The sequence below is a fragment of the Thalassophryne amazonica genome, chromosome 8 (assembly GCF_902500255.1).
Source record: "Thalassophryne amazonica chromosome 8, fThaAma1.1, whole genome shotgun sequence".
NCBI classification, from domain to species: Eukaryota; Metazoa; Chordata; class Actinopteri; order Batrachoidiformes; family Batrachoididae; genus Thalassophryne; species Thalassophryne amazonica.
The window spans coordinates 100,714,429-100,742,015 of record NC_047110.1 but is presented as its reverse complement, the minus strand read 5'-3'; the positions used below and the strand labels follow the sequence as shown (position 1 = coordinate 100,742,015).

Below are 27,587 nucleotides of genomic sequence, written 5' to 3'. Positions count from 1 at the left end.
TAAAGCTAGGACATCTTACTACTCATCACTAATTGAAGAAAATAAGAACAACCCCAGGTTTCTTTTCAGCACTGTAGCCAGGCTGTCAAAGAGTCAGGGCTCTATTGAGCCGAGTATTCCTTTAACTTTAACTAGTAATGACTTCATGACTTTCTTTGCTAATAAAATTTTAACTATTAGAGAACAAATTACTCATAACTATCCCAAAGACATATCGTTCTCTTTGGCTGCTTTCAGTAATGCTGGTATTTGGTTAGACTCTTTCTCTCCGATTGTTCTGACTGAGTTATTTTCATTAGTTACTTCCTCCAAACCATCAACATGTCTATTAGACCCCATTCCTACCAGGCTGCTCAAGGAAGCCCTACCATTAATTAATGCTTCGATCTTAAATATGATCAGTCTGTCTTTATTAGGTGGCTGTGTACCACAGGCTTTTAAGGTGGCAGTAATTAAACCATTACTTAAAAAGCCATCACTTGACCCAGCTATCTTAGCTAATTATAGGCCAATCTCCAACCTTCCTTTTCTCTCAAAAAATTCTTGAAAGGGTAGTTGTAAAACAGCTAACTGATCATCTGCAGAGGAATGGTCTGTTTGAAGAGTTTCAGTCAGGGTTTAGAATTCATCATAGTACAGAAACAGCATTAGTGAAGGTTACAAATGATCTTCTTATGGCCTCAGACAGTGGACTCATCTCTTTGCTTGTTCTGTTAGACCTCAGTGCTGCTTTTGATACTGTTGACCATAAAATTTTATTACAGAGATTAGAGCATGCCATAGGTATTAAAGGCACTGCGCTGCGGTGGTTTAAATCATATTTATCTAATAGATTACAATTTGTTCATGTAAATGGGGAATCTTCTTCACAGACTAAGGGTAATTTTGGAGTTCCACAAGGTTCTGTGCTAGGACCAATTTTATTCACTTTATACATGCTTCCCTTAGGCAGTATTATTAGACAGCATTGCTTAAATTTTCATTGTTACGCAGATGATACCCAGCTTTATCTATCCATGAAGCCAGAGGATACACACCAATTAGCTAAACTGCAGGATTGTCTTACAGACATAAAGACATGGATGACCTCTAATTTCCTGCTTTTAAACTCAGATAAAACTGAAGTTATTGTACTTTGTCCCACAAATCTTAGAAACATGGTGTCTAACCAGATCCTTACTCTGGATGGCATTACCCTGACCTCTAGTAATACTGTGAGAAATCAGGATATGTCCTTCAATGCGCATATTAAGCAAATATGTAGGACTGCTTTTTTGCATTTGCGCAATAGCTCTAAAATTAGAAAGGTCTTGTCTCAGAGTGATGCTGAAAAACTAATTCATGCATTTATCTCCTCTAGGCTGGACTATTGTAATTCATTATTATCAGGTTGTCCTAAAAGTCCCCTGAAAAGCCTTCAGTTAATTCAAAATGCTGCAGCTAGAGTACTGACAGGGACTAGAAGGAGAGAGCATATCTCACCCATATTGGCCTCTCTTCATTGGCTTCCTGTTAATTCTAGAATAGAATTTAAAATTCTTCTTCTTACTTATAAGGTTTTGAATAATCAGGTCCCATCTTATCTTAGGGACCTCATAGTACCATATCACCCCAATAGAGCGCTTCGCTCTCAGACTGCAGGCTTACTTGTAGTTCCTAGGGTTTGTAAGAGTAGAATGGGAGGCAGAGCCTTCAGCTTTCAGGCTCCTCTCCTCTGGAACCAGCTGCCAATTCGGATCAGGGAGACAGACACCCTCTCTACTTTTAAGATTAGGCTTAAAACTTTCCTTTTTGCTAAAGCTTATAGTTAGGGCTGGATCAGATGACCCTGAACCATCCCTTAGTTATGCTGCTATAGACTTAGACTGCTGGGGGTTCCCATGATGCACTGAGTGTTTCTTTCTCTCTTTGCTCTGTATGCACCACTCTGCATTTAATCATTAGTGATTGATCTCTGCTCCCCTCCACAGCATGTCTTTTTCCTGGTTCTCTCCCTCAGCCCCAACCAGTCCCAGCAGAAGACTGCCCCTCCCTGAGCCTGGTTCTGCTGGAGGTTTCTTCCTGTTAAAATGGAGTTTTTCCTTCCCACTGTCGCCAAGTGCTTGCTCACAGGGGGTCGTTTTGACCGTTGGGGCTTTTCCGTAATTATTGTATGGCCTTGCCTTACAATATAAAGTGCCTTGGGGCAACTGTTTGTTGTGATTTGGCACTATATAAATAAAATTGATTTGATTTGATTTGATGATGCCGATATACTCATAAAAATGGCAGTGATTCCTAACATGTTATTGTCAAACCCCTATAACAATGAAATATAACTGAGGTTTGATGTTTTACAGTTTAAACATGAAATTTATTATAAATAACTATAATATAATCAACAACTAACCAACATATGTCACGCTGCTTTCACTCAGATTGGCGGTCTCTATGCGCATCGCACAGCATTTGCCAATCTTTCTCTCGCCAATAGTGGGTGATGGGGTGCTCGACAGCATCATAAACAATGCTGTTGCAGTCCCCTCTGCTGGACAAACTACATAATGACACCTTTTTTAACAGCCAGAGTGTTTTTCTGCATTGTTTTATTCGGAAAAATAAAAATTGTATATTGGTGAAAATAATGCTCATACTAATATGTTCATGTAAGGCTCATTATTAGTCAACCGGTATACCAATGAGCAGGTAGCTGAGTGGATAAGGAGTCGGCCGGCCAATATGTAGACTAAGGTTCGAATCCCACTCATGCTACCTGTCTGTGTCCTCAGACACATCATTAAATCTTCATCGTCTCAGTCCAACCAGCTGTACATAGTTACCAGCCTTGGCTTGTAACCTGCATTAGATTGGGGTCCCATCCAGTGAGAGTCGTAAGCACCGGCACTGGAGATAAGCACAGACACCAGCAGCCCTGAGGGCTCATGTGCCAGGATCTAAACTGAGAAAAAAATCCCAAAACAATACAAGATATTGATATGCCACCAACTACTGATTACGTTGTTACCTAAAAGTTAATTTCTAAGTTTGAAGAAAAACAGAAACGTCACCTAACATCATCACTTCTAGCTGTCGGAAATGAGCAGGAATGTTTTTGCCTTTTCACGGCACCATCAGAACCCATCTAAATTATAGCCACAGGAGATGCTTTTCTTTTCATTACCAAAGTGAATAAATCAGTCTGTGCAGTCACTACAGAGAGGAGAGGTAAAACAATCAGAGCGCTCCATGTGCTTCTTCTTCAGATCCGGCAATTCAGAATGCTCTTAAACATGATAATGTCTCATTTCTATTTCCCCAAATGTGTCCAAAAACCCATAAAGCTGAAGGAAAAGGTCATGTCTGTAAGCGTACGTATAAATAACTGATTGCACCACCTGAGATGGCAGAGTTCTGCTCTTAGGACAAATGAGGGTTTTCAGCTGTTTCACCGCTGCGGGAAAAGTTTTGCACGACGGTCTGCAGCAGGAAACACGAGTCAAACACTACACATAGATACACATGTAGTGTGACAGCTGGAAAACCGATGTCTGCTTTCCTTAACCAGGTGTTTTCCTGTCTGCTCATACCTTGCCCAGAGGGAAGACTGCCCCCTCCCTCACTGAACAGACACACACACACACACACATACACACAACAAAGGCGCTGTGGCTCTGAATGTTTCTCTTTTGTCACAAAGTCTGAGGCAACAAGCAGTTTTTTACAGCACGATCAGCACAAGCGCTGCCGCTGCCCACCGGAGTCCATGTGAATTTCAAACCGCTGCTAAACATGACACATTTACGATTTCTCAGGCAAGAAATCACATCGCACCGAAGGCCGCGTGCATCTGCTTCCCTCGATCCCGCCCACTTTTCTGCTTTTCTCTCCCTCTGCTCCTGGAAGTGCCAGGGTGCCGAGTGTGCCGCTGGAGGAAGTCCAAAAGGACACGGTGTGAAATGAACACGGCTCTGACCTCGCAGACACCCCTGACACAGCCAATCAGATCACTTCTCCGCAAGGCACGAGGCTCTGTAATTGGTCGGCGGGTAGGAAACGTGACGGGTGGGGATTTGAGTGGCGCGAAAAAGGGAGGGAGGAGATATAGATCCTCTACGCACTTTATGCACAGACTCCTTTTCGCCCAGAACAGGAAATCTCCAGAACAAAAGCGAGCTGTCATCCCCGCCTGACAGGCTCGCTCTGAACACAGCTGCTCTCAGCTGACGAGCAAACCAACCAATCCTTAAGGGAAGCAGCTTTTTATAATCTGGTCCTGTCAAAACATTCCAGACGTCTCCTGTGAGCCGGGCAAAAGAGCAAGCCCCGGACCCTCGCACGGGAAATGTGTTTCTTCCCTGGACTGGCGCCTCAGATGTGGCCCACAGAAGGTCATGGCGAGCGTACAGAGTAGATGCATAAAACTACATGTGTGACCGTGTCCAAAAACGATCACCACTGCCTTTAAAATGTAAATGTGGTAAACTGGCCTTTTCCCACTCCTGTGGTCCTCAACACTGACTGAGGCACGTGTGCTGGATCAGGGTCAAAGAAACGCTCCACGTTGACAGAATGTTGTTGCTGAAGCTTGCAAGGCAACGACTGGATGTCTTTGGTTCTCTGCCTCTTCTGAGGATCCTTGGGAACAACTGGAATGACTGTGTCAAATGAGTGGTTACTTAGAGAGACTTAGATGACATGTTGGCCATGTGGTGTGTTTTCGTGCGCCTGATCCAGCACACAGGTGCCTCCGTGTCGAAGATCCCAATGGCTGGACAAAGCCAAGGACACACGCACATTTCACCTGGCTGAGACAGACAGGTGGTTACTTTTGAGAAGTAAGGATGGACTAATTGTCTGTCTGGGTGCTTGCTATCCAGGGCCTAAACCAGACCTGCTAATAATGACTCGTAATTGGCTGTTTAGTTAATTTTATTATTGCATGTTGTGTGAGATATGTGTAGTCCTTCAGATTTTAATTCTAAAGGAGCAGATTTGAAAATGAAAGTAGATTCTGTTAAACTGTTCCACAAATAAGACAATTATTAAAGGGATCATACAGTGCAAAACTAATAATACTGTGATGCTACAATATCATGACTGATATTTTTTTTAAGATACATGAGACACCCCTAGCAATACATACGCAATAACGGAGGAGAATAGGGATGGACGATAAGGCCTAAAATCCATATTGCGATATACATCGCAGCCTCTTGCGATCACGATATATATCACGATAAATAAATTACAATAGAACTATTTCATAACATGTTACATAGACCCTAAGGAAAGCCAAACTGCTAAACTGCTCCAACTCTTTACAAGCTGGACAAAATCTATCTTCATATGTCAGCAACTTCTGTGCTGTGTGAGAGGGTTTTCTCCAAAACTGGAGTGGTAGTAAAGAAGAAGAGGAACAGACTTGAGCCTAACACCACTGAAATGATCTTGTTTTTAACTAAAACCTTTGAACCCCCCAAATCCCCTTCATTTTGTACAACTATGGTCATAACAGTCCCTAGTTGCACAAGCATTTCACAATTTATATCTCTATTACATGCAGTATTTCATACTATATTTTGGTTTAAGACATTAATAATTTATTAATGTCTTCAAAAATTTCAACATGCACATAGAACCTTTATTATTAAACATACATAACAGTACTTTACTTTTTCATGACACCTTGCCCTTTTTTGTTCGGGTATTTATTAAAATCATAATTTTGGGGACTGCGTAGTGGTTTTCCTAACGGTTTACTTTGTTGTGAATATTAAAAGTTATAAAACGCGTATTTTTTTCCAGTAATCATACATTAAGTAGAATTTTGACATATCTGTACTTTACTTCGTTATTTAAATTTGTGGTGACTTTCACTTTTACTCCACTACTTTTCCTCAAGAAAAAGTGTACTTTTACTCTGATACATTTCCCTGAACCATTTTCGTTACTCGTTACTACAATATAAAAGTAGAAGAAATTTGATCGGGAAATGCCTGTTTGCAGAGGTGAGAGCAGCGGTGCGCCATACTGGGAAGAGATACACTCCTCTTCAGCTGCAGCGGAGGGTCCGCCTTTCACCCCTGCAGCAAGTGCCGTGTTTGACATCAAACAAGTTTAAAAGACAAAACAAAAAAAAAAAGTTGAAGCTGCGCCCCCGCTGTGGAAGAGGAGACTGGAGGGTGAAAAGGGGGCCGTCTGTGCTTTGGACTCCAAATGTGCACATGCCGACGTGTGCACACATACACGGATCATCTCCCGCTGGAATTAACATACACGCTTAACACATTTAAGTACCGACAAAACTGGCCAGCGTGGCTATTTCATTTAAATTATTTTATTTGAAATTTCCCGTGAGATGCGGTGCATAAAAGCGACGCCACGTTATGGATTTGAGAGCGCAGCGCTTTGCAGTAGTTGCTGGTGATGATGCTTGCATTTTCTTTTCTTTAAATTTGGCACAACTGTGTAGCTATAAATGACTGTTCTGTTTCACAAGAGCCTGGCTGTTGTGTTTAACAGAAAAGTGTTTGGATTGCTGTAACTCATTGTATTTTGGCTTGGACCATGCATTCTTGCATCTCCTGCAAATGGTGCAAAATGTGGTTGCCCCGTCTCCTTACTGACAAATGCACACGGGACCACATATCTCCTGTCCTAGCCTCGCTGCTTTGGCTTCCACTTGCGTTTAGAATTGATTTAAAAATTTTATTGTTTGTTTTTAAAGCTCTTAATGGCCTAGCCCCCCAGTATTTGTCTGAGCTCCTCCATGTCTACGCCCCTGCCAAAGCGTTGAGATCCACAAATCAACTGCTACTGGTCACCCCAAAAATGCGCCTAAAACCTCAGGATGACAGAGCCTTTTGGCAGCAGCCCCGAGTCTCTGCAACAACATGCCCTGGCATATTCTTTCTGCGGGATCTATTGAGGTTTCTAAATCTTCTTTAAAGACTCACCTCTTCTCTCTGGCTTTTAACCAAGCGTAAGTGGACATTTGGCAAATTTTTTATTTTAATTCATTTTTACTTGTTTTATAGCTAGTTGTGTATTTTAGTATTTTGTATATAACATAATTTAGTACATATTTAGTACATAACAAACAGAAATCGACATACCTGTCAATAATTGCCAGTCCAGCTGTGGAAACGTACAGATGCAGTTATGGATCCCCAAAGATGTAGTGTGTGAGTTGCTGCCATCCAACAACATACCAGTCAACGTGTCCAAGTCCAGCAGTTGCTCCAGAGCCTGTGGTGTTGGTGTAAATAGAGATGCCAACAGGCCCGAGTGCGCTTCCTTTATGGCCGCAATGCAGATGCCGTGCATGTGCAAGACAACCGTTGTTTCCGCCACACGTGCGATGCATTCTCAATACATCTGTAATATTTCCGCGATAATCACAATGCGTCCGATCAGTTTCCTCAATACATGCTTTATGCATCAGTGATTGTTCCTCATACAGTATATTCGCTATACATTATTAATATATCCGTAATTCATACTGGGACATTTGTCATTTTTGGCCAATTTTGTTGCAGACGACAACGAACGCCCGTAATTTGTATACTCAATTCATGCACAATTAATCCTCTCCCCAGTGGGACCGGCCTTTAAGAGAGAACGAAAGAAGAGAGGACCTGGTTCAACTGCATTCATACAAAATCCTTTTAGTGAGGTTGTGTGGAGTTATCAGCAATTTTAGAACATAACCAGTATTATTAAACAATCAGAAAATAATGGTTTATTTCTCTGAAGTTTTAGAATGAAGAATAACCAGTGAAACAATAAGAAAATAATAAGTTTTCTCTGATTGAGTACATTTCTGTCCAGAAAGTGTATCACTGACAAGCCATGCGGGTGCCAGGCACCCAAAGAGGGTAGACCCTCTATGCAGACTCCCAGACAAGGCTTAGGTGTAACAGAAGTTGTCATCTTTAATTCAGGCTCAAGTTCAGTACACAGGTTGTCAGTCAGCGGAGCAAAGGTACAAACAGGGCTAGGCAAATATGCAGTCATAATCAAGCAGGGGTTTGTGGCACGTGCAAACACAGTATTCAGGGATGAGGCAGAAAACGTAGTCAAAAACACAGAGCCAATTTCAGAAAAACACTGCAAGGCTAAACAGGACAGGAAACAAGAGCTAGAATGTATACGAACATCAACAAACTGGCGGGGAAGTGGTGGCTGGGAGTTAACAAGGTGCACGTGTGGAACAATCTAGAAAAGGGGGCGTGGCTAGTGAACAAAGATTAAACACTGTGCATGATGGGGAGGAAGAGAGTGCACAAAGTGAAGTGATGTAGGATACAAAGATGCATGAGCAAGTGCCAAGAGTGAGAGTGAAAGCAAACACAGAGCGGACAGAAACAAAGAGAAAGACAAAGTCATGAGGCAGGTGCAGAGATGTGAAATGAGAACATAATCGGATGGATGTGAGGGAAAGCAGGGAACTATGAACCGAGCTAACACAGAACATAATATAACTATGATGAGAACTAGAAGCAGGCATGAACATGAGAGCAAAAGAAACTACATGAGAACTGTTCGAGAAGCGTGGAGCATAAATACTAAAGCAAAACTAAACTGGTAACAATAGCAAAATAAACAAGTGATAACCTAATGAAAACTACATGAGACAGTAGAGATAAATACTAAAACTACATTAAAAAGAAACTGACTTAAGAAAACAAGACGGTAAAACAAACCATAAGAAAGGCAATGACTAAACAATGACAGAAAACAAATCCTGACATTACAGCACAACAAATACAACAGATGAGGGGAACTAGATAAACAAGTGATAAATTAATGAATAAAAAATGAAAATACAACTGACTAAAGAAAACTAGAACAGAATGAACGGCAAAAGTAAATAATAACAAAGAAAACAAAATGACAATGTAAAACATAACAGAGAATAAACCAAGATGAAAATAAACTACTAATAAATCAAAGCTGGGGGCAGAAAGAGGACAATGGGGGGATGGGCTCAATGCCCTGATCAGGCCAAAATCATGACAGTCTCACTGAGAACCACACCTGTTACAAATCCACCATTAGTCAGCATACACCAACCATGCATCAGGTGGCAGACAGATCCATTTTACATAGGAAGAACATTTTTCAATTAAGCTGGTGCATCAAAGTCTGTCTGTCTGTTTGTCCATCAATGCATCCACTCATTGCATTTTACAGGGTACATGCTGAGGCTTTTCCATAGCCTGGGAATATGTAGTTGGTTTCCAGCTGTAGTCATACACGACAACAGATCACCAAATTATGCAAGAAATTTGGCAAAATTTGATACAGCTGTCAAAAACACATCTTTCACAGTTGTCTTTGCGGGATGCTGTAAGCCTCTAATGTGCTGCTACATTTGTCACATTGCTGCTTCCAGCCTGCAATTCCTTAAAAAAAAAATCCACACTTCAAGAAACATCACACTCTACCATGCTTAAGAGTAACATTATCTTAATGATTAAAGACGGCATCGCACATATGGAGGGTAAAACTTCAGACAGGCACAGTCAGAGGAAGGGAAATAATATGAGCAGCTAACAGCGCTTCCAATTCCCAGCGCCACTGAACTCATCTGGGATGAAATGTTTTTTTTTTAAATGATCGATTAATTTGACAGTTATCACAATTAATTGTTTAGTCTTTAAAACAGCATTATCTAAAATATTTCTCATTATGTTTTTTCCAGTAGTTGTTGAAATTATTTATTTTGTCCAGCACATCAGTTTTAGATAACTAGTAACCAAGTTCATCAGAAATGTAGCCAGTTTGCATCCAGTTTAAATTAGTTTAATATTAGTGTGTAAACCAGTTTGACTCACTTTTAGTGTCTCTATAGAACAGTTTAGAAACCACCAGAATGACCTTGTCTCAAATAAAGCAAGAAAGAAACGGTGCAAATCTGGTGCAAACTGGTGCAACTGGTGCAAATCAGATCTGCATTTGTAGTTTTGTTCCTGCTAAATGATGCTGAATGCTCAAACTACTTCCTTGTGGACTGATTGCTTTTCAATTTGATATTACAAATGCAGGTGTGATCTCACATAGAAACCAAAAATTTAGAAACCAAACCAAAAACAAAATGTGGGCACCACTTTGTTTCATATTATTCCAGTTATTTGAAGTTTTATGATTAATTTTTGGGATATTTTGATAGAAAACACATTCTGCACACAATGATATTATTTTGTTTTGTTTTTTGTTTTTTTATGTGCATAATTTTATAAATTAGAATGTGTAAAGCATTAAAACCTGCAAATACAGTGAGTCAATGCACAGATTTAGAGGATTCCGCCATGTTTCGACAAATAATTAATCAAAAAAATCTGTCTTAAATCAGTGCAGATCAGTGGCTTCCTGCAACCATGAGGCAGTCGGAGTCCGTGGACATTTTTAAGTCAAGACTGAAAACCTGTTTTTATTCCCTTTCTTATGAATAGTTTTTATTTTATTTGTTTTATTCTTTTACTTCTGTTTTTATTTATGTATTTGAATTTTTTTTAATTCATTTTTAATTATTTATTAAATTTTATGTTGACTTGTTTTATGCAAGGCGCCTTGAGACGGCTTTTGCTGTGATTTGGCGCATTATAAGCTAATTAAATTAAATTAAATTAATGGAATCAACAGATAAAAGTGTGCTATTATGTAACAGTTTAGATTTGTGTGTCATAAAGTGAGAACTGACCCAGATCAATATGGTGTTAATGATGAAGTGGACAGAGTGTATCTTAATATCAGAATACACAAATATAAACTCCCTTTTACATTAAGCTGCTGTTATAATGACGTCACACCGATTAGTGTCTCTAAATTCTGACGCTGACGTGAGAAAGTGGAGCTTTTATGTTCACGCACACGCACACACACACACACACACACGCACTGGTCCTCCCGTCTGTCTCAGCGTTATGACAGGTTTTTGATGATGCTATGAGCAGTTTTTGCCAAACCCCACCACCACCACAAAAAAACCCTCTTAATAATCCTTCTGTTGTTTCTCTACGTGATGACATTTCTAATTTTTGTCAGGGAAAAATGCAGCATGTTGAACCGCGTTAGTGTGTAAAGGCGCAGCAGGCAGGCAGATCGACAGACGACAAGAAGACACACAGCTCACCTTTACCAAAGGACGCTCTGCAGGGCGTGCGTCTGTACGTTTAGGAATTTGTGCCCCCCGTATCTGTTCTCTTATTAAGTAGCTGGTGTGTGTGCTTGAGATTTTAACTGTGTTAGTGCTATAGAGTGTGTGTGCGTGTGTGTGTGTGTGTGTGTGTGTGTGTGTGTGTGTGTGTGTGTGTGTGTGTGTGTGTGTGTGTGTGTGTGTGTGTGTGTGTGTGTGTGTGTGTGTGTGTGTTTACACACTGGGTAACTTTGAGGCACCAGATCAATACTAAAACTATGATTGTTATAATATATGTTCTACCTGTCCACTAGGTGATGGACACATCTGGGTCTTATCGTCACATGCATGCTGGAATTAGGAGGAGGTGTGGTGAACTGAACAAGATGGTGACACTTTTTGTAAATTTGCCTCTGCACACCTCCACGGTGGATTTGAATCATGAATGAAAGCATTCCAAATGAAGAGCAGGGCTGCGTACAGACACTGGGACAAGCAGCTCAGTGGAAAGGAGGAACAAATCTGGGGAGTCATATTCCAGTGATAAATTTTAGACAGAGTGGGGGGGGCTCAGCCTGACCTGTGTGAGGTTTTAGTTTCCTCTCGACGGCCCTGCAGCTCACGGTGAGGTAGCGTGGTGAATTCATGTCACATACAGTGGAATTTGATTAGGCAGGAGATAGCATTACCGCCCGTCTGGGTGGGAGGAAGGACCGGGGTAGTCAGACAAGCGATACTGACCGAGAGAGGGAGGGGTGAGGGAGGTGGGTAGAGGTAGCGAAAGGCAGCGGAGGTTTTTTTTTTGTTGTTATTATTATTATTTTTCAGTCAGCCTTGCAAATACCTCCCCCACGTACTCTTTCACTCGCCCCAGAAATAAGGAACGAGTCAACCAGCACGCCGCCTATGATTGAAGGTGTGCGTGTGTGTTGACATATGTCATTACGAAGGTTGGACGGCTTCCCTGTGGCGCCACGCTCTGTCCACAGGCGCCGCTTTTCAAATGGATTCTCACCGTGCAGCTCCGGTTGATGACCGCATTGTGCACGGCTTGCCTTGACGCCCCCACCGATGGTTGATGTTGGTCTTAATTTACCTGAAATTAACAGAATGGAACACATCAATGCAGCATCTTTGAACAGGTGAAAGCGTGCGCTGCAGAAAACTAGACTACAAACGAAAATAATGTGTAGGAGTGAGACAGCGGGAGAGATGGTTAGAGAGAGAGAGAGGCAGGTCGGCTCACATCGAGAAAGACATTCAGTCAAGCAAGCAGATGAGATTTTGTGATTGGTTTTGCTAGCAGTTAGAGTAACTGCCACGCTGTGCTACAGTACATTACCATGTGGTGTTGTTTAGCGGTGGATTGGAGGGTGGATCGCCCCGTCGCAGCCTGCGCGGTGCTGGAAGGGTCATCTGCCTTTTCTTTGGAATGTGTATCAGCCTCAGACGGAGCTGAGTGTGTCCTCAGTGCAGCCTAATTTGCTGAAGTAATCAAGGCTTTGATTTAAACGCGCCTCTGCCTGGAGAGGACACAATCTCATCTACCTGACTGGCTGTCCATGCGGCGCACCTTGCCTCGCCTCGCCTGTCCTGCCACTGTCCTGTCCTCTTCTTTGAACACCTCAGCCACGCTGATACACTTGCCAGCTGTTTGTGTTAGAATGTGCGACGTTCTGTTTGCATTTCATTTGCGTGTTTCATTTGTGTGACCTACATATTTCCGCTGGGTCGGTTGTCATCGCAGAGTGGTGACTAAGTCAAGCTGCGAAGGGTCTGCCGTGTTTCTTTTGAATACTTTCAAAGAAAAACTTTTTTTTGCAAGATGTACTATTTCACTGCCCGGAAGTAAATTGAGGATGCAGTGATCCAGACGCCGAATCAGTATCGATACCGCTAACAAAGCACCACAACTGAAACTGTTTTGGGTATCAGGCATCAGCCAGACATGACTGATGTGTGCATTTCTGCACACACAGCAACAGAAAAACAGCATCACGCCTGTGAGCTGCACTGGAGAAGAACTTCCTAAAACTGCTACTGAGGCCTACAGCATTTTCAAACTGGCGTGACAATAAAACATTTTAAACTAATGTCAGTTTTTACTGAGTGACTGTAAAATTTGAAATGCAAAAACAAACATGAATGTAAACAGCAGGTCATGTGACAAAGAAGGATAAAAGAAAATAAAGTTGATTTACAATAGCTTCAGTACTCCTAATATTTTGCAGCTGGAGCTTAAAGGGGCCATTTTGTACAATTTTATAAAAAAATCATCTATCTGTTAGAGATAAATTAGTTATGAGTTTGTTGATTTTATGGAAATGTGTGTAGATATTCTTCTGCTATAAACAAAATTTTGACTTGGAATACCTCATTTTAGATTTTGTGACATATGCCCCGTCTGACCTGTGAGTTGGTGTGCACTCTGTGAACACGCCCACATGACTGTACAGATTCATCATGAGCCGATAAAATACTGCGGGACATTATTAATTATTAGCAGTGCTGCTCATACTGTTGGATACATTTCAAAATAGATGCATGCATTCTGTCTGTCCCTCTCTGTCCACATATCCACAGTTTGTAACTCTCACGAAAACGTTTTAGAATATTGTTGATGATGTAACCTGATGGAGCTAACCATTGCAAGTTTGTTGGAAATTTTTTTAAGCATCACAGAGCAGCACATCCTTTGAACTGCAAAATAAAGTGTTTTGAAAAATTGCAAAAACGTGTATGTTCTCCAAATACTTACAGTTTAGTAAAGAATAGATTTGTAGATAAAGTATTAAGGTACTTACATGGAAAAATTCATGTGATTATTTTTACTCCATGAAAGCATACCAATTATAATTTTTTTAAGTATGCCATGATGGGTATCGGGTATTGGGAGACCCTGTGATTTTGGATATTGGTATCAGAAACGTGTCAGACTGAAGAATCCCTTTTTGAAATGTTAGCTCAGCTATTGTCATTTCCCTTCAGCATTAGGCTGTCTGGTGGCTTAAATCATCTATTACGATGTCACTTTTTGCAACTTGCTTCACTCCTTGTAGTTTCCGTACTGACAGTAAATTTTTGTTGTTCCATTTGTCTTCTTCTTCCACAACCTTTTCTTTTTCGACTTCTCCATAGTGTTTATTCGCAGTTGGCAACCTATTGGTGCGTTACCATCACTTACTCCTTCAAGTTTTGAAAGCAAGCGCACTAGCTTCTTGTCCCAACGTGCTAACAAATTCCACTTGATTGTTGTTGTTTTGTTTAAAAAACACAAAGGAGCAGATTGGATTGCAGGCAGGTTTTTTCTTCATGAATTGCAGAGGGGTTTATCTGTCAAAAATATACATTTAATGTACTTGACGTGCACCCTGTGCATTTGTCTCGTCAAGGAACAGCATCGGAATCGGTGTCAGCAGATAAAATTGAGCGACGTAGATCAGGATCGGAGGCAACAGAAAAAACTTGATTCGGAGTCCGGACGTCCCTGGTTATTTTCATGACAACTAGAGCTCCATCTGCCTGAGGGTTGGGTCAGTGTCTGGCCAATGGCAGCTGGTCCAGCCTCAAACTGTCTGATTGTCAGTCTCTGCAGCCCTAATGGGGCTGGAGAGACTTGAGGCTCCCTCTCGGCGTCCCGACGTCTTCTCTTCGGGCTGTCGAAGCAGAGAGCCATCACTTTGTGACAGATACCCATCATTTACCAATCTTAAATCCTTTCTGGCACTGCTCCTTTTGACGAGAAGACGTGAGGATGTGCATGTTTGTGTGGGTACGTTGTTGAAGGCATCCGTGTTCTGTTGTTTGGCCCTCCTCACCCTCTCTCTCTCTCTCTCTCTCTCTCTCTCTCTCTCTCTCTCTCTCTCTCTCTCTCTCTCTCTCTCTCTCACGGCTTAATTTTGCTGCCCCCACCACCTCCACCCCCCCATCCCTACTGATGGAGCTTTTCCCGGTGACCCCTGGGCAGGCGATGGGGGTTGGGGTGGAGGGTAAATGGGGAGAAGGGTGGTGCAAGGAGCCAGTGAGAGTTCTCTTGGTGCAAGGAGCCAGTGAGAGTTCTCTGTTTGCAGGTGGAAATGAGATGTATTACTGATAGGATCAGCCGCATGCTGGAGAATAATAATAACCACAGGAAAAGAGGTAATTACCAGTCGGGAATGATGAAATGCCACCCGTCTAAATGGACAACTGAGCAGCTCCGGTGCTGAGCTCATTGTTTGGTTTTTGTAGATGTTAGCGTTACTAATGGAAGCCTGTGTGAGCGTAAGGAGAAGAAAGAGAGAGAAAGAGAGAGAGGGCAAAAAGGGTTTCCACTACTTCTTCAAGGAGGGAGAAGTCACCGTAACAAATGTGTTGCTGGGGCAATAAAACATGTTTGATGTTCTTATCCATCAGTAAAATGTGATACGTGATCCAATGCTGCCACTAATGTGGTTATTTTGGAAAAACAGCATGCGTATCAAAGAAAGAATGTGTCGTATACTGCAAGCTAATTTTGGCTGTGCCACACTGAGCTGACATGGGATCCTGTTTCAGATTTCATGTGTGTGTATGTATATATATATATATATATATATATATATATATATATATATATATATATATATATATATATATATATATATGTGTATATATATATATATATATATATGTATATATGTATAGGTAATATTCTGGATCGTATCGGTCCAATATTGGCTATGAATAAGTGGTATCACGCTATCTCTGTTACAAACCCATTTAACGTTTGGGTTTGTTGAATGGAACATTCCTGCTTTCAACTCATGCGAACGTTGTTTCCATTGCACACATTCATTATTTGTTTTATATGACACCTAAACAAAGCCTTATCATTTGACATTTTACTTCAACTTAGGCAGGTGGAAAAGTACTTAAGAGGTCTGTTAGAAAAGTAGCCAACCTTTTTATTTTTTTCAAAAACCATATGGATTTGAATCACGTGTGATTGCATCAGCCAAGCTTGAACCTTCGTGCGCATGAGTTTTTTCACGCCTGTCGGTTGCGTCATTCACCTGTGAGCAGGCTTTGTGTGAGCAGTGGTTCACCCCTCTCGTCGGATTTTTATTGCGAATAAATGTCTGAACGATTTGGAGCTTTGCTGCATCAATTTTTTCCAGAAACTGTGAGAGACCTCCAGGTGGTAACCATTCGGAAAATTCAAATGGCTTTCAGGGACGATTTTATGGGGATTACACAGATTAAGGAGTGCTCCAGCCGGTTTAAAGACCACCCACAGCTGCTGAGAGCGCGCCACGCTCCGAGCGCCGATCGACAGGCTCAAACCCCGCTGAAACAACCAGATCATTTCCAACGTGAAGGCTTTGTTGATCCGGGACGTCGTCTGACTTACACAAAAATGGCAGGAGACATGGACATCAGTACTTTTTCGGCACATTCTACTGTTACAGGAGTTTTTTTCATGGAAAGAAAAGCGGACGGATGCGCCACGGAGCCGTTCATGTCCTGTGAGGCTTCATCACGGCGTTGCTTTGCGCCATGTCGATCGGCGCTCGGAGCGCGGCGTGCTCTCAGACACTGTGAGCGGTCTTTAAACCAGCTGGAGCTCTCCTTAATCTGTAATCCCCATAAAATTGTCCCTGAAAGCCATTTGAATTTTCCGAATGGTTACCACCTGGAGGTCTCTCACAGTTTCTGGAAAAAATTGATGCAGCAAAGCTCCAAATCGTTCAGACATTTATTCGCAATAAAAATCCGACGAGAGGGGTGAACCACTGCTCACACAAAGCCTGCTCACAGGTGAATGACGCAATCGACAGGCATGAAAAAACTCACGCATGCGCACGAAGGTTCAAGCTTGGCTGATGCAATCACACGTGATTCAAATCCGTATGGTTTTTGAAAAAAATAAAAGGTCAGATACTTTTCTAACAGACCTCGTACATCTGCTTTCCCCAATCCAGTATAAAATTGCGACAAGAACTTAATTTAGTTTCCTTGTCATCATAGACACAGTTTTACACAAAGGTAGTGGAGTTATTCAGAGAGTTAAATATATGAAGCAAAAGTAAGTGGAATCAAATCACACAAAAAATGACAGAAATTATACAATGGACCATTTTTCTGTACAGTAGGTTGAATAATCAAATCCGCATACAATCCACCAATCAAATGACAAGGGTCTATTTAGATGTCATGTAAATGCAGCTAGAATACTTGATGTATGACCGGGAACCATTTTCCAAAGTAAACAACTGTAATAATGAATTTCTAAAGACTTTCTCGAACTTTCCTTCCTACCTGGCACACCAGTGGTGCAGCAGGTTACTGTAATCACTCATGTACGTCTGTGTGGTTGTGTCAGAAATCACTCAGAAATGGGAGAGTGTATTTTCACCTAATTTGGCTGGAATATTTCTTGGGCGAGTGTCTTCAGGTGATTCACTTTTAGAGCAGATTGGACAAGAGTCAAAATCAAGGTGGTCACAAATATAATCCAGAAAAGACATTTTTCATTTGAAACCTTTGAATGATTATACATCCCAAATATCTGTAAGGTGATTTGATTCCAGAATATTTTAAAAACTTTACAACACAGCATGTTGCAAAGAAATAAGTCATAGCAAAGGTTTTTACATTGTCATGGTTGGAACATCATTTTCAGTGAGTATTATTCTTTGGATCTGAGTTTTTCTGAGTGTTCGCTCCCTATATATGAAAACACCGGATCTTCTTTGATTCTCTATACCTCATATTGCCTTCTAGCACACAGCCGAGACTCCAGGGAATGCTAATACTTTAACAGGTACAGCAGAGGTAGCCTTGTCAGCGGTTTCACTGGAACCTTTCCTGAGTGAGAAAGAAAACGAGACAGGATGGACTGTTTTCAGGACCTTGAACACCAGAACTGTCTCTCCAGTATAAGGAATACGGCAACATTTCCCAAGGCCGCCATTAAAAAAAGCTTGCTTTGTCCAGACCCCTTTCCACGTGTTACTAAATTTAAAAGTCATCACAGAAGCTACCTACAGAATAATGCATTTACATGATCACTGCAACGGACTCCTGACTCAAACAGGGCGCAGTGATTTCTGAAGAGATGGAGTGGTTGAGGAGGTCTGTGTGTTTTCAGCTGGGATCGGTTCCTGTGAGCCACCGGTGCATGACAGGGGGTGTTCTTTTGCACATTGATTTCACAGTCAGCGCCCACTGTGCAATATATCTAGAAAAGTTTTTTTTTTTTTTTTTGTTATGGTGCGCCTTCAAAGACATTGTGGCTGAAGCTTCGAGGGCATGAATATGGAAATGAACACCTTAGGGCAGCTAGGAGTCATTCACAACACCAACCTGAGCCTTTTACATTAGGCAAGGGCAAAATGTAGGATCGAGACAGGGGGCGAGGCTAAAGGAAGGAAGGAAAGGGAGAAATAAACTGCAGAAGGTATAGAAATCTGGCTGAGGGGAAGGATAGTTGAAAAGAACACAAAAAGACAACAGAACAGGCAAAACTGGGTTGTTCTTTTAACGTGTCTCTTCAGTGAGTCAACTCATTCAGGTGACTCATGGCTTGAGAAGTGCAACGCCACAACACAAAACGAAATGGTGTCAGAGAAGAAACAGAAAAGACAAAGAAGAAGTAGATATAGAGTCATAAGGTCCCGAGACAGAGGTGTTGGACAAGGCCTTTGAGGGAGAGTGAAGGTCCAAGTCTTTAGGGTGTTTGTGCTTCCTGTCTTACTTTGTGGTTGTGAGACCTGAACAAAAATCATTGCATTAGGTGTCTTCAGAGAATCCCTTTGTATTAGTAGAATGGCTTTGTGTCAAATGAATGGTTACTAATGGTTACAGATGAGGTACATTAATTTGACAGTGAGGGAATGTCAGCTGTCCACCAGGACAACTAGGGCCATATGGCATGTTTCTTTGGACACAACCAACTGTGGAGCTAGGAGCTAACCCTAACCCCTAACCTGAACCCTAAACCTTCACCCCTAACCCTAACCTCAGTGCTGTGGCTGATAGATGGCTACTTTGGAAGGCAGAGATGACTGGTTGTCTGTCTGGGTGGCTGCTATCAAGTACCCAGGACTTTTCTGTAGTGTGGTGGATACATCAACACAGAGCATCAGAGCATACTCCCTGAACTGACCTGACAGATTATATAATAGATGGATTGTGTTGGGGTAGTTTGGTTGAGGGTCAGTTATTAGAGAAGAAGGGACTTTATGTCATTGTGCATGCGTACATATAACAAAATTCCAATTCCAGATAGAGACACACTGCCCTGGTTAAGGGCAAATAATGGAGCATGACCCTAATACTCATAATATTATTGATGGTGGGAGTAAACAGGAGGAAAGCAGCTGTAACCTCAATTTACAGCCTTCTAAAAGTAACTTACAGTGCATCTGGAAACATGTTTTTAATGTTACAGCCTTATTCCAAAATGGATGAAATTCTTTTTTCTTTTTTTTTTTCAAAATTCTACACACAACACCCCATAATGACAATGTGAAAAAGGGATGTTTTTTTTTATTTTTGCAAATTCATTAAAAATAAAAATAAAAAACAAAGTTGATTGGACATAATTTGGAAAGACACACACCTGTCTACATATAAGGTCCCACAGTTGGCAGTACATGTCAGAGCACAAACCAAGCACAAATTCAAAGGAATCATCTGTAGACCTCTGAGACAGGATTGTCTTGAGGTACAAATCTAGGGAAGGGTACAGAACCATTTCTGCTCCTTTGAAGGTCCCAATGAGCACGGTATCCTCCATCATCCATAAATGGAAGAAGTTTGCATCCACCAGAACTCTTCCTAGAGCTGGCTGCACCGTCTGAACTGAACCATCGGCGAGAAGGACCTTAGTCAGGGAGGTGACCAAGAACCCGATGGTCGCTCTGTCAGAGCTCCAGGACTCCTCTGTGGAGAGGAGAACCTTCCAGAAGGACAACCATCACTCCAGCAATCCACCAATCAGTCTTGTATAGTAGAGTGATCAAGATGAAAGCCACTCCTTAGTAAAAGGCACATGGCAGCCCACCTGGAGTTTGTCAAAAGGCACCTGAAGGACTCTCAGACCATGAGAAACAAAATTATGTAGTCTGATGAGACAAAGATGGAACTCAATGGCATGAATGCCAGGCGTCATGTTTTGAGGAAACCCAGCGCCATCCCTACAGTGAAGCATTGTGGAGGCAGCATCATGCTGTGGTGATGTTTTTCAGCAGCAGGAACTGGGAGACTAGTTAGGATTGAGGGAAAGATGAATGCAGCAATGTACAGATACGAGGTCTGTGAGAAAAGTATCCGACCTTTTTATTTTTTTCAAAAACCATATGGATTTGAATCACGTGTGATTGCATCAGCCAAGCTTGAACCTTCGTGCGCATGCGTGAGTTTTTTCATGCCTGTCGGTTGCGTCATTCGCCTGTGAGCAGGCTTTGTGTGAGCACTGGTCCACCCCTCTCGTCGTTTTTTTATTGCGAATAAATGTCTGAACGATTTGGAGCTTTGCTGCATCAATTTTTTTCCAGAAACTGTGAGAGACCTCCAGGTGGACACCGTTCGGAAAATTAATATGGCTTTCAGGGATGATTTTGTGGGGATTACACAGATTAAGGAGTGTTACTGCCGCTTTAAGGATGGCCCACAGCGTCTGAGAGCGCGCCGCGCTCCGAGCGCCGATCGACAAGCTCACACCCCGCTGAAACAACCAGATCATTTCCAGCATGAAGGCTTTGTTGATCCGGGACGTCGTCTGACTTTCATAAAAAGGCAGAAGGTGTGGACATCAGCACTTTTTCGGCACATTCCACTGTTACAGGAGTTTTTTTCATGGAAAGAAAAGCGGAGGGACGCGCCACGGAGCCGTTCATTATGCGGCACAAAACCACCTCCGTGTTGGTCTCTCAGGACGGCTTTCAGGTGGATTTCAGACAGCTGTCGGTTGCTTTTCAGTCGTGTGATTATCCGAGAAATTGAGCATGAGCTGGACATGCCCCAACATGTCCTGTGAGGCTTCATCACGGCGTTGCTTTGCGCCATGCGGCTCCACCGTGACGCACGGAACTCCGCTCCTCTTTCCATGACAAAAACTCCTGTAACAGTGGAATGTGCCGTTCATTTCTAAACTGGACGCTGTCTTGATCCGGTATGTCGTCTGACTAGCACAGGAATTGTGAAAAGACGTGGACATCAGCACTTTTTCGGCACATTGAGACAGACATGCGGAGGAGTTCCGCGCGTCGCGGTGGAGCCGCATGGCGCAAAGCAACGCTGTGATGAAGCCTCACAGGACATGTTCATATGGTTTTTGAAAAAAATAAAAAGGTCGGATACTTTTCTCAAGGACCTCGTACATCCTGGATGAAAACCTGCTTCAGAGCACTCCTGACCTCAGACTGGGGCAATGGTTCATCTTTCAGCAGGACAATGACCCTAAGCACACAGCCAAGATATCAAAGGAGTGACTTCAGGACAACTCTATGAATGTCTTTGAGTGACCCAGCCAGAGCCCAGACCTGAATCCGATTGAACATCTCTGGAGAGATCTGAAAATGTCTGTGCACTGACGATTCCCATCCATCCTGATGGAGCATGAGAGGTGCTGCAAAGAGGAATGGATTAAACTGCCCAAAGATAGGTGCACCAAGCTTGTGGCATCATATTCATGAAGACTTGAGTCTGTAATTGCTGCCAAAGGTGCATCAACAAAGTATTGATCAAAGAGTGTGAATATTTATATACATGTGATTTCTTAGGTTTTTATTTTTAATAATTTTGCAAAAAATTCCAAAATACTTTTTTCATGTTGTCATTATGGGGTGTTGTGAGTAGTAGAATTTTGAGGGGAAAAATTAATTTACTCCATTATGGAATATGGCTGTAACATAACATAATGTAGAAACAGTGACGCGCTGTGAATACTTTCTAGATGCACTTTAGCATCTACTATGTAGGCATGAGTGGATGAGGTAAGTTTTGCTTGGGGGCCCTGCTTAATAATGAAAATAACGTAACCCTGAAAATTGTACATCTTTTGAAGTACATACTGGCGCCTTTAATGACAGGCTTTTTCTTCTTAAGTGCTTTTTTGATTATTGGCCCTTCTCTACCTCAAAAACAGCATTACCTGTTCAGCTATTGAATAAAATATACCTCCGTGAGGACCTTGAACCATAAAGGGAAGAGTTCAAATGACTGATGGCTGACTTGTGTGTTTCTGTGCATGTGTTGTGCATTTATTTGTGCATAAATGCTGCTGGGTTCCAAGGATCCATCAGTCTGCAATCTGGAGCCAAGCTAGGGGAAGGTCAGCCTGATGGATACATCCTGACATGCACACAGCCTGTGATGTCAGCTGTGCGTGTGGATGTGTGTTTGTGTGTGGGCTGGCAGGCCAGCGCAGGCACAGATCTACAGATCAGAGGGCGGACAGGCAAGCTGGGAGGGAGGGAGGCTTCATCTGCCCTCTGCGTCCTACTTTAAGGGTTTTAAAGGGGTTTTGCCAGCAGAGGAGTGGGCAGGAAGGGGCTGTAGGAGAGCCTGATAGTGAAGTGGGTGACGTGTAGATGTTGGCTGGACGGGGAGAGGGATGTGCAAAGAGATGTTAGTGTGGCGATGGATTGGGATGGTAGAAGAAAGGCTCCATTCATGAGTCGTGCCATCTCTGGCTCCCAAGAGGACAGAGACTCATCATTGGCCAGTCCAGCTGGGAAGATGTCAGCATGTAGATGCGCACGCCCTCTCTTTCTTCATCCTGCCCTCCTTCTTTCTTTTGTTGAAGACTGGTGCTGTCAGAGCCACAAGCTTGAACACTGAGATCTCTCAGGTAGTTCGGGGCATATTTACATAGAGAGAAAGCCATTGGCTGGTTTGCATACTGTTTGTACTATCTACAGCTCACCACCACCCTCTTAGAGCATGGTCTGTGGCAGCAGATTTGAGTGGAGTGCACTTTAAAAGGTGGTAGATGGTCCAAGTTAAACCCAGAAGACACTGTTTGACCTCCGTGACTGTGTTTTCTCACACTGAAGCATTGACTGAAGCCTCTGGTTTAATCAGTGCTAACATGTATACAGTCCATACACCATCTGTGGTACTTTCACTGCACATTTCACTCAGATTTGTTCATTGGCAATCCCATTTAGGTTACATTCAAATAATAAGGATTTGCATATAGTTGCAGAGTAGAAGGGTAGAGGGCAGTAATGTGTTCTCAGAACCAAAGGCCTAAACAAGAAGACAACAAAGAAGAAGGCGAAGGCAAAATGTTCTCTTTAAAATACTGACAGCAGAAAATTTTGTGAGGTTTTGCATTGTGGTGAAGCAGAGTGAAAAAAACTAATATGGGCTAGCGTGTGTGTTTTATGGTTGTGCCGTATTTTGGTAAATAAGGTGCTTCAGCAATATTTGGTTTGACAATCAGACCAAACTCCTGTTGTCCCTGAAGTCCACTTTGGTGTCCAACAGCTCAAATGTGCATCAAGTCACCATAACTAATTGGCACAAATTACATAAAATCTGTCTCGAGATGGCAGCGTGGTGGATTAGTAGTTAGTGTGCTTGTTTCCAGAGCAGAAGATTCCCAGTTCAGTTCAAGGCCACCCCTGTCCATTCTCCATGTAATGTGGAGTTGCGTTAGGAAGGGCAATTCCACATGAAACCTGTGCCAAATCAACATGGCACAACATGGCAGAAGGCACGCAACTGAACAAGGTGGCAATTAGTGACCTCGCCCGATGGTGCTTTGTGATTTTTCCAGTTTGAAGGGGATTTGAAACAAGGATTCTCTGGTCTCAAACGTGTTTCCCCTCAACTCATCAGAGCAGGTCAGTTGGACTCATAGTAAGAGGTTTTTTTTTTGTTTGTTTTTTGTTTTTTGCAGAGTTGTGAAAAAGTACAGGCATGGAAGAGATAACACAAAATATAGAGATGGATCCTGAAAAAAAAAAAAAAAACACTGTGATTTTTACCTGAGGCCAAAATATGGCCATCGGGTATTGCTAAGACTTTGTGTCCGTCTGTCCATAAGTCCAGTACTATTACTGCAAGAGTATTCAGATTTATAGGTACCATTCTTGGGACCTTGGACAAGTTCAGAGATGGCTAACCTTGATCTATTCTAAGGGGTCAAAAGGTCACACTCTTTCTACACTCTCTTTCATTGATTGCATGCTCATACAGCCGAGGGTACTTTAGCGTTACGTTCTATATTTTTTATTTTGAAATCAGTTTAAGGGATTGGGGTTGTGCTTTGGTGCTCTCAGATAAATGCCATTCTTGTTTGTTTTTTTCTCCCTTTGACACTGACAGACAAAACAGTAATTACCTGCAGGCTCGTAGTAAGACAGTACTCTTATTTTCTTAACTTTATCTGCATAAGCGCCTCAGTCCAATGTTGTCATTCCCCAGGATTTTATTTACCAAAAAAAAAGAAGCCATAAAAAGTACAGTTTAGATTTTGCTGGAGTCTGTTATTATCTACAGTTCTGTTCAACTGCATCCTGTTTATCATAGAAGAACCGAAACAGTCCCATCTGCATGATTTAACAATGTCTTATGCTCTAATACTTTAAGGAAGGCTTTGTGCAGATGTACGAGCTGTTCGTCGCTGTCGGTGAAAGGCCGACAGCAGCAGCAGCTGTGGGCCGCTTTGCATGTGGAGGCTCGGCGTGTCGCTCGGCACAGATTTACATCTGGGGTTTCGTCATGAGCAACGATGCTACTCTTGCTTTCTTTCTCCTCTGCTGCTCTGCAACTTTGTCTCTCTCTTTCTGTCTGTCTGTCCAACTTTTGCTAATTGAGAAGAACCAGAAGAGCTGTGAAAACAGTCTACATAGAACATTAAATCAAAACCCAATAAGGTCCAACTGGATCCAAGAATAATAATAATAGTAATAAACCTCTACAAGTGTATGAAGTGCACACACACTGTGAAAGGAAGCACACAGCTAAAGGGTGAAGATGTTCCTGACAGTTATAAGAACAGAGGAACACTGACAGTCCATTGGTCTTAACTGTGCACTGGAGTCACATCTGGAGGCCCATCTACTGAAGGGGGGTTCCTGGAACTTTCAGTGTATTGTGACATGCACACGTGCATGCATGTGTTCTGTAAAAAAATGTCACATGCATGCACCTTTGCCATATTGCTTTATTTTGGCATTGCATTTTATGATACTTTGATGTTTCCAATAAAAAAAACAGTTTATATATATATATATATATATATATATATATATATATATATATATATATATATATATATATATATATATGTGTGTGTGTGTGTGTGTGTGTGTGTGTGTGTGTGTGTGCATGTGCATGTACTGACTTTGTTGCTTTGAGTTACTGCTACTTTGGGGCCTGTGTTGTCATTATAGTATTTGTAAAATATTTATTTTTCATAAATCATAAGAGAAAACACTCTACTTCTTAAATTAAACATCCTGCAATTGTTAAGGCGTGATAAAATTTTTAATAATTTGACATTTAAGTGATTTTGCACAGGGGTGTACTCACTTATTTTGATATGAAACATTGTTGCACTATAATATGACACTTCAGATTATATTTGTGTGTATATATTACTGCATTAAACCTTATTAAGCATTTGAGACGTTGATCAAAGAACACCCTCTGATGTGCACTCATGCAGAGCTTAAAGAATTCCTCCTTGCAGACACGATGTGATGTTAAAGATGAAACTCTTCTTCTCCTTACAGAAGACGCCCTCTGTAGGGACTTGGCTCATTTGTGAGTCCGTTTTTGACCACGTTGTGTGTTTGTGTCTCGGCAGGGCTCCAGAGATCATCCTCGGCCTGCCGTTCTGTGAGGCCATTGACATGTGGTCTCTGGGCTGTGTGATTGCGGAGCTCTTCCTGGGATGGCCGCTCTACCCCGGAGCCTCCGAGTACGATCAGGTAAGACTCAAAGTGACACTAACGTGCACCGTGAATCGTATCGCCAAGATTTTAAAGCAGTTTGGTTTTGGGATGACGGGAACCCCAAGTAACAAACAGATATTTTTTAGAGACCTCATAGAGTATTTTAGGATACTTGAGAAGAATATGTAATCTGGGATTACAGGGCGCAGAGGTTGAGATTTTTGTGGGTTTTAGCTGCTCCCTGTTGCTCAGGGTATGATCCACATTGGGATTTGGATTTTGCCTTTCCTGACATAGTATCTCCAGTTCTACATGGAGAAACATGCAACTCCTAAACTGTCTCCCAGCTAAGTGCGAGGTCTAATATCTCACTGATGCGCAACTGTTGGAGAGGAGTTGGAGACACAAAATCTCACGAAAACTTTCTTGTGTGGTATCTCACTGGATTGGTCCTCCTGAGACGTGCGCACATGACAGCTGACTGTCTGCTGAATGCTGCCCGGAGTGGCGTCGAGACGGTCTTTGCAGGTGCAAGGATTTGTGTGAGAAAACCACGCGGCACTCTCACGGATGTTGAGTGTCACTGGTGTGGCTTATATGATGACAAGTTTGGACCGATTTGGACTATTATACTGTTATTGTGTGAAAGAAGCTGGGAAAATTGTTGTGTGTTGGGGGGGGTGTGGCTGGATATTTTGGTGTTCTTTTCTTTTCTTTACTCTCCAGGTGGCATGAAAACTGATTTGTCTGTGGAGAAGGTGCTGGCTGAAGAGTCCTTCACCCTCATCAACATTATGTGCAGCACCTGTGGATGGTGCTCACATGCAACCTTAAAGACTTTCAGCTGAAGCAGATAATTAGATGGCGTTCTGCATTTAAGCCATGTGTGATTCAAGCAGAATTGCCGGGAACTCGACCTTGTGATGTTCGTTTGTGAGACGCTGAGGACCGCGCCTGGGTTTGACACATCGTGCCTGTGAAGCAGGAAGGGTGAGGGACACATGCTGTCAGCACACATCAGAGGTGATTAATTGTTTGACTACTTGTTGATAGTAACTTGGTATTTTGTTACGCAGTAGATTTGAATTGTGATGAGAATTGTGCAGCTCGCTTCTCACTGCTGTGGCGTGCGGACAAGTGATCCTCCACCTGTTGTGAGAAGCTGCTCATTTGCATAAAGCTTAAAATACAGACCTGAATGTGTTGCTGATGGTGTGTGTCTTTTGAAGGATAATGGTTGTAACTGCTGACTTACCTCACCTCTTCTATCCTTCGCAGAGAGTCGGTTTGTCGTGTCCACCTGGGGGGTGTTTGGCGGTAACAGTGAGTCCAGAAGCGCCGGGCTTCGATCCTTTTTGGCGCTGGAGAGCGTGCCAGCCTTCACTCCACCAGAATGACGCTGTTTTAGTTTCTACACTTTGTTTAGCACCAGAGGGTGACACAATAAATTGTTTTGTTATTGGAACCGCTTTCTGGTTATTTTAGCGCTGGGTTCCGTCAGACGCAGGTCCGCTCCTCAACCCGCGTCGACACATAACAAAAATTCCCCCGACTTTAGGCAGAAAAAGCACTAAAAATAATAAATAAATAAA

The 27,587-nt window shown here is 42.3% G+C and overlaps 1 protein-coding gene across 4 annotated transcripts in view; it reads left to right on the top strand.

Annotated features, from left to right (window-relative positions):
• hipk2 (homeodomain interacting protein kinase 2) overlaps positions 1 to 27,587 on the top strand; it is a 235,089-nt gene that overhangs the window by 141,204 nt on the left and 66,298 nt on the right. For all 4 annotated transcript variants that reach the window (XM_034177083.1, XM_034177082.1, XM_034177081.1 and 1 more), the window contains exon 3: positions 25,908 to 26,031. In XM_034177083.1, coding sequence (XP_034032974.1) covers positions 25,908 to 26,031 — 124 coding nt within the window. The remainder of the gene's footprint in view (positions 1 to 25,907; positions 26,032 to 27,587) is intronic.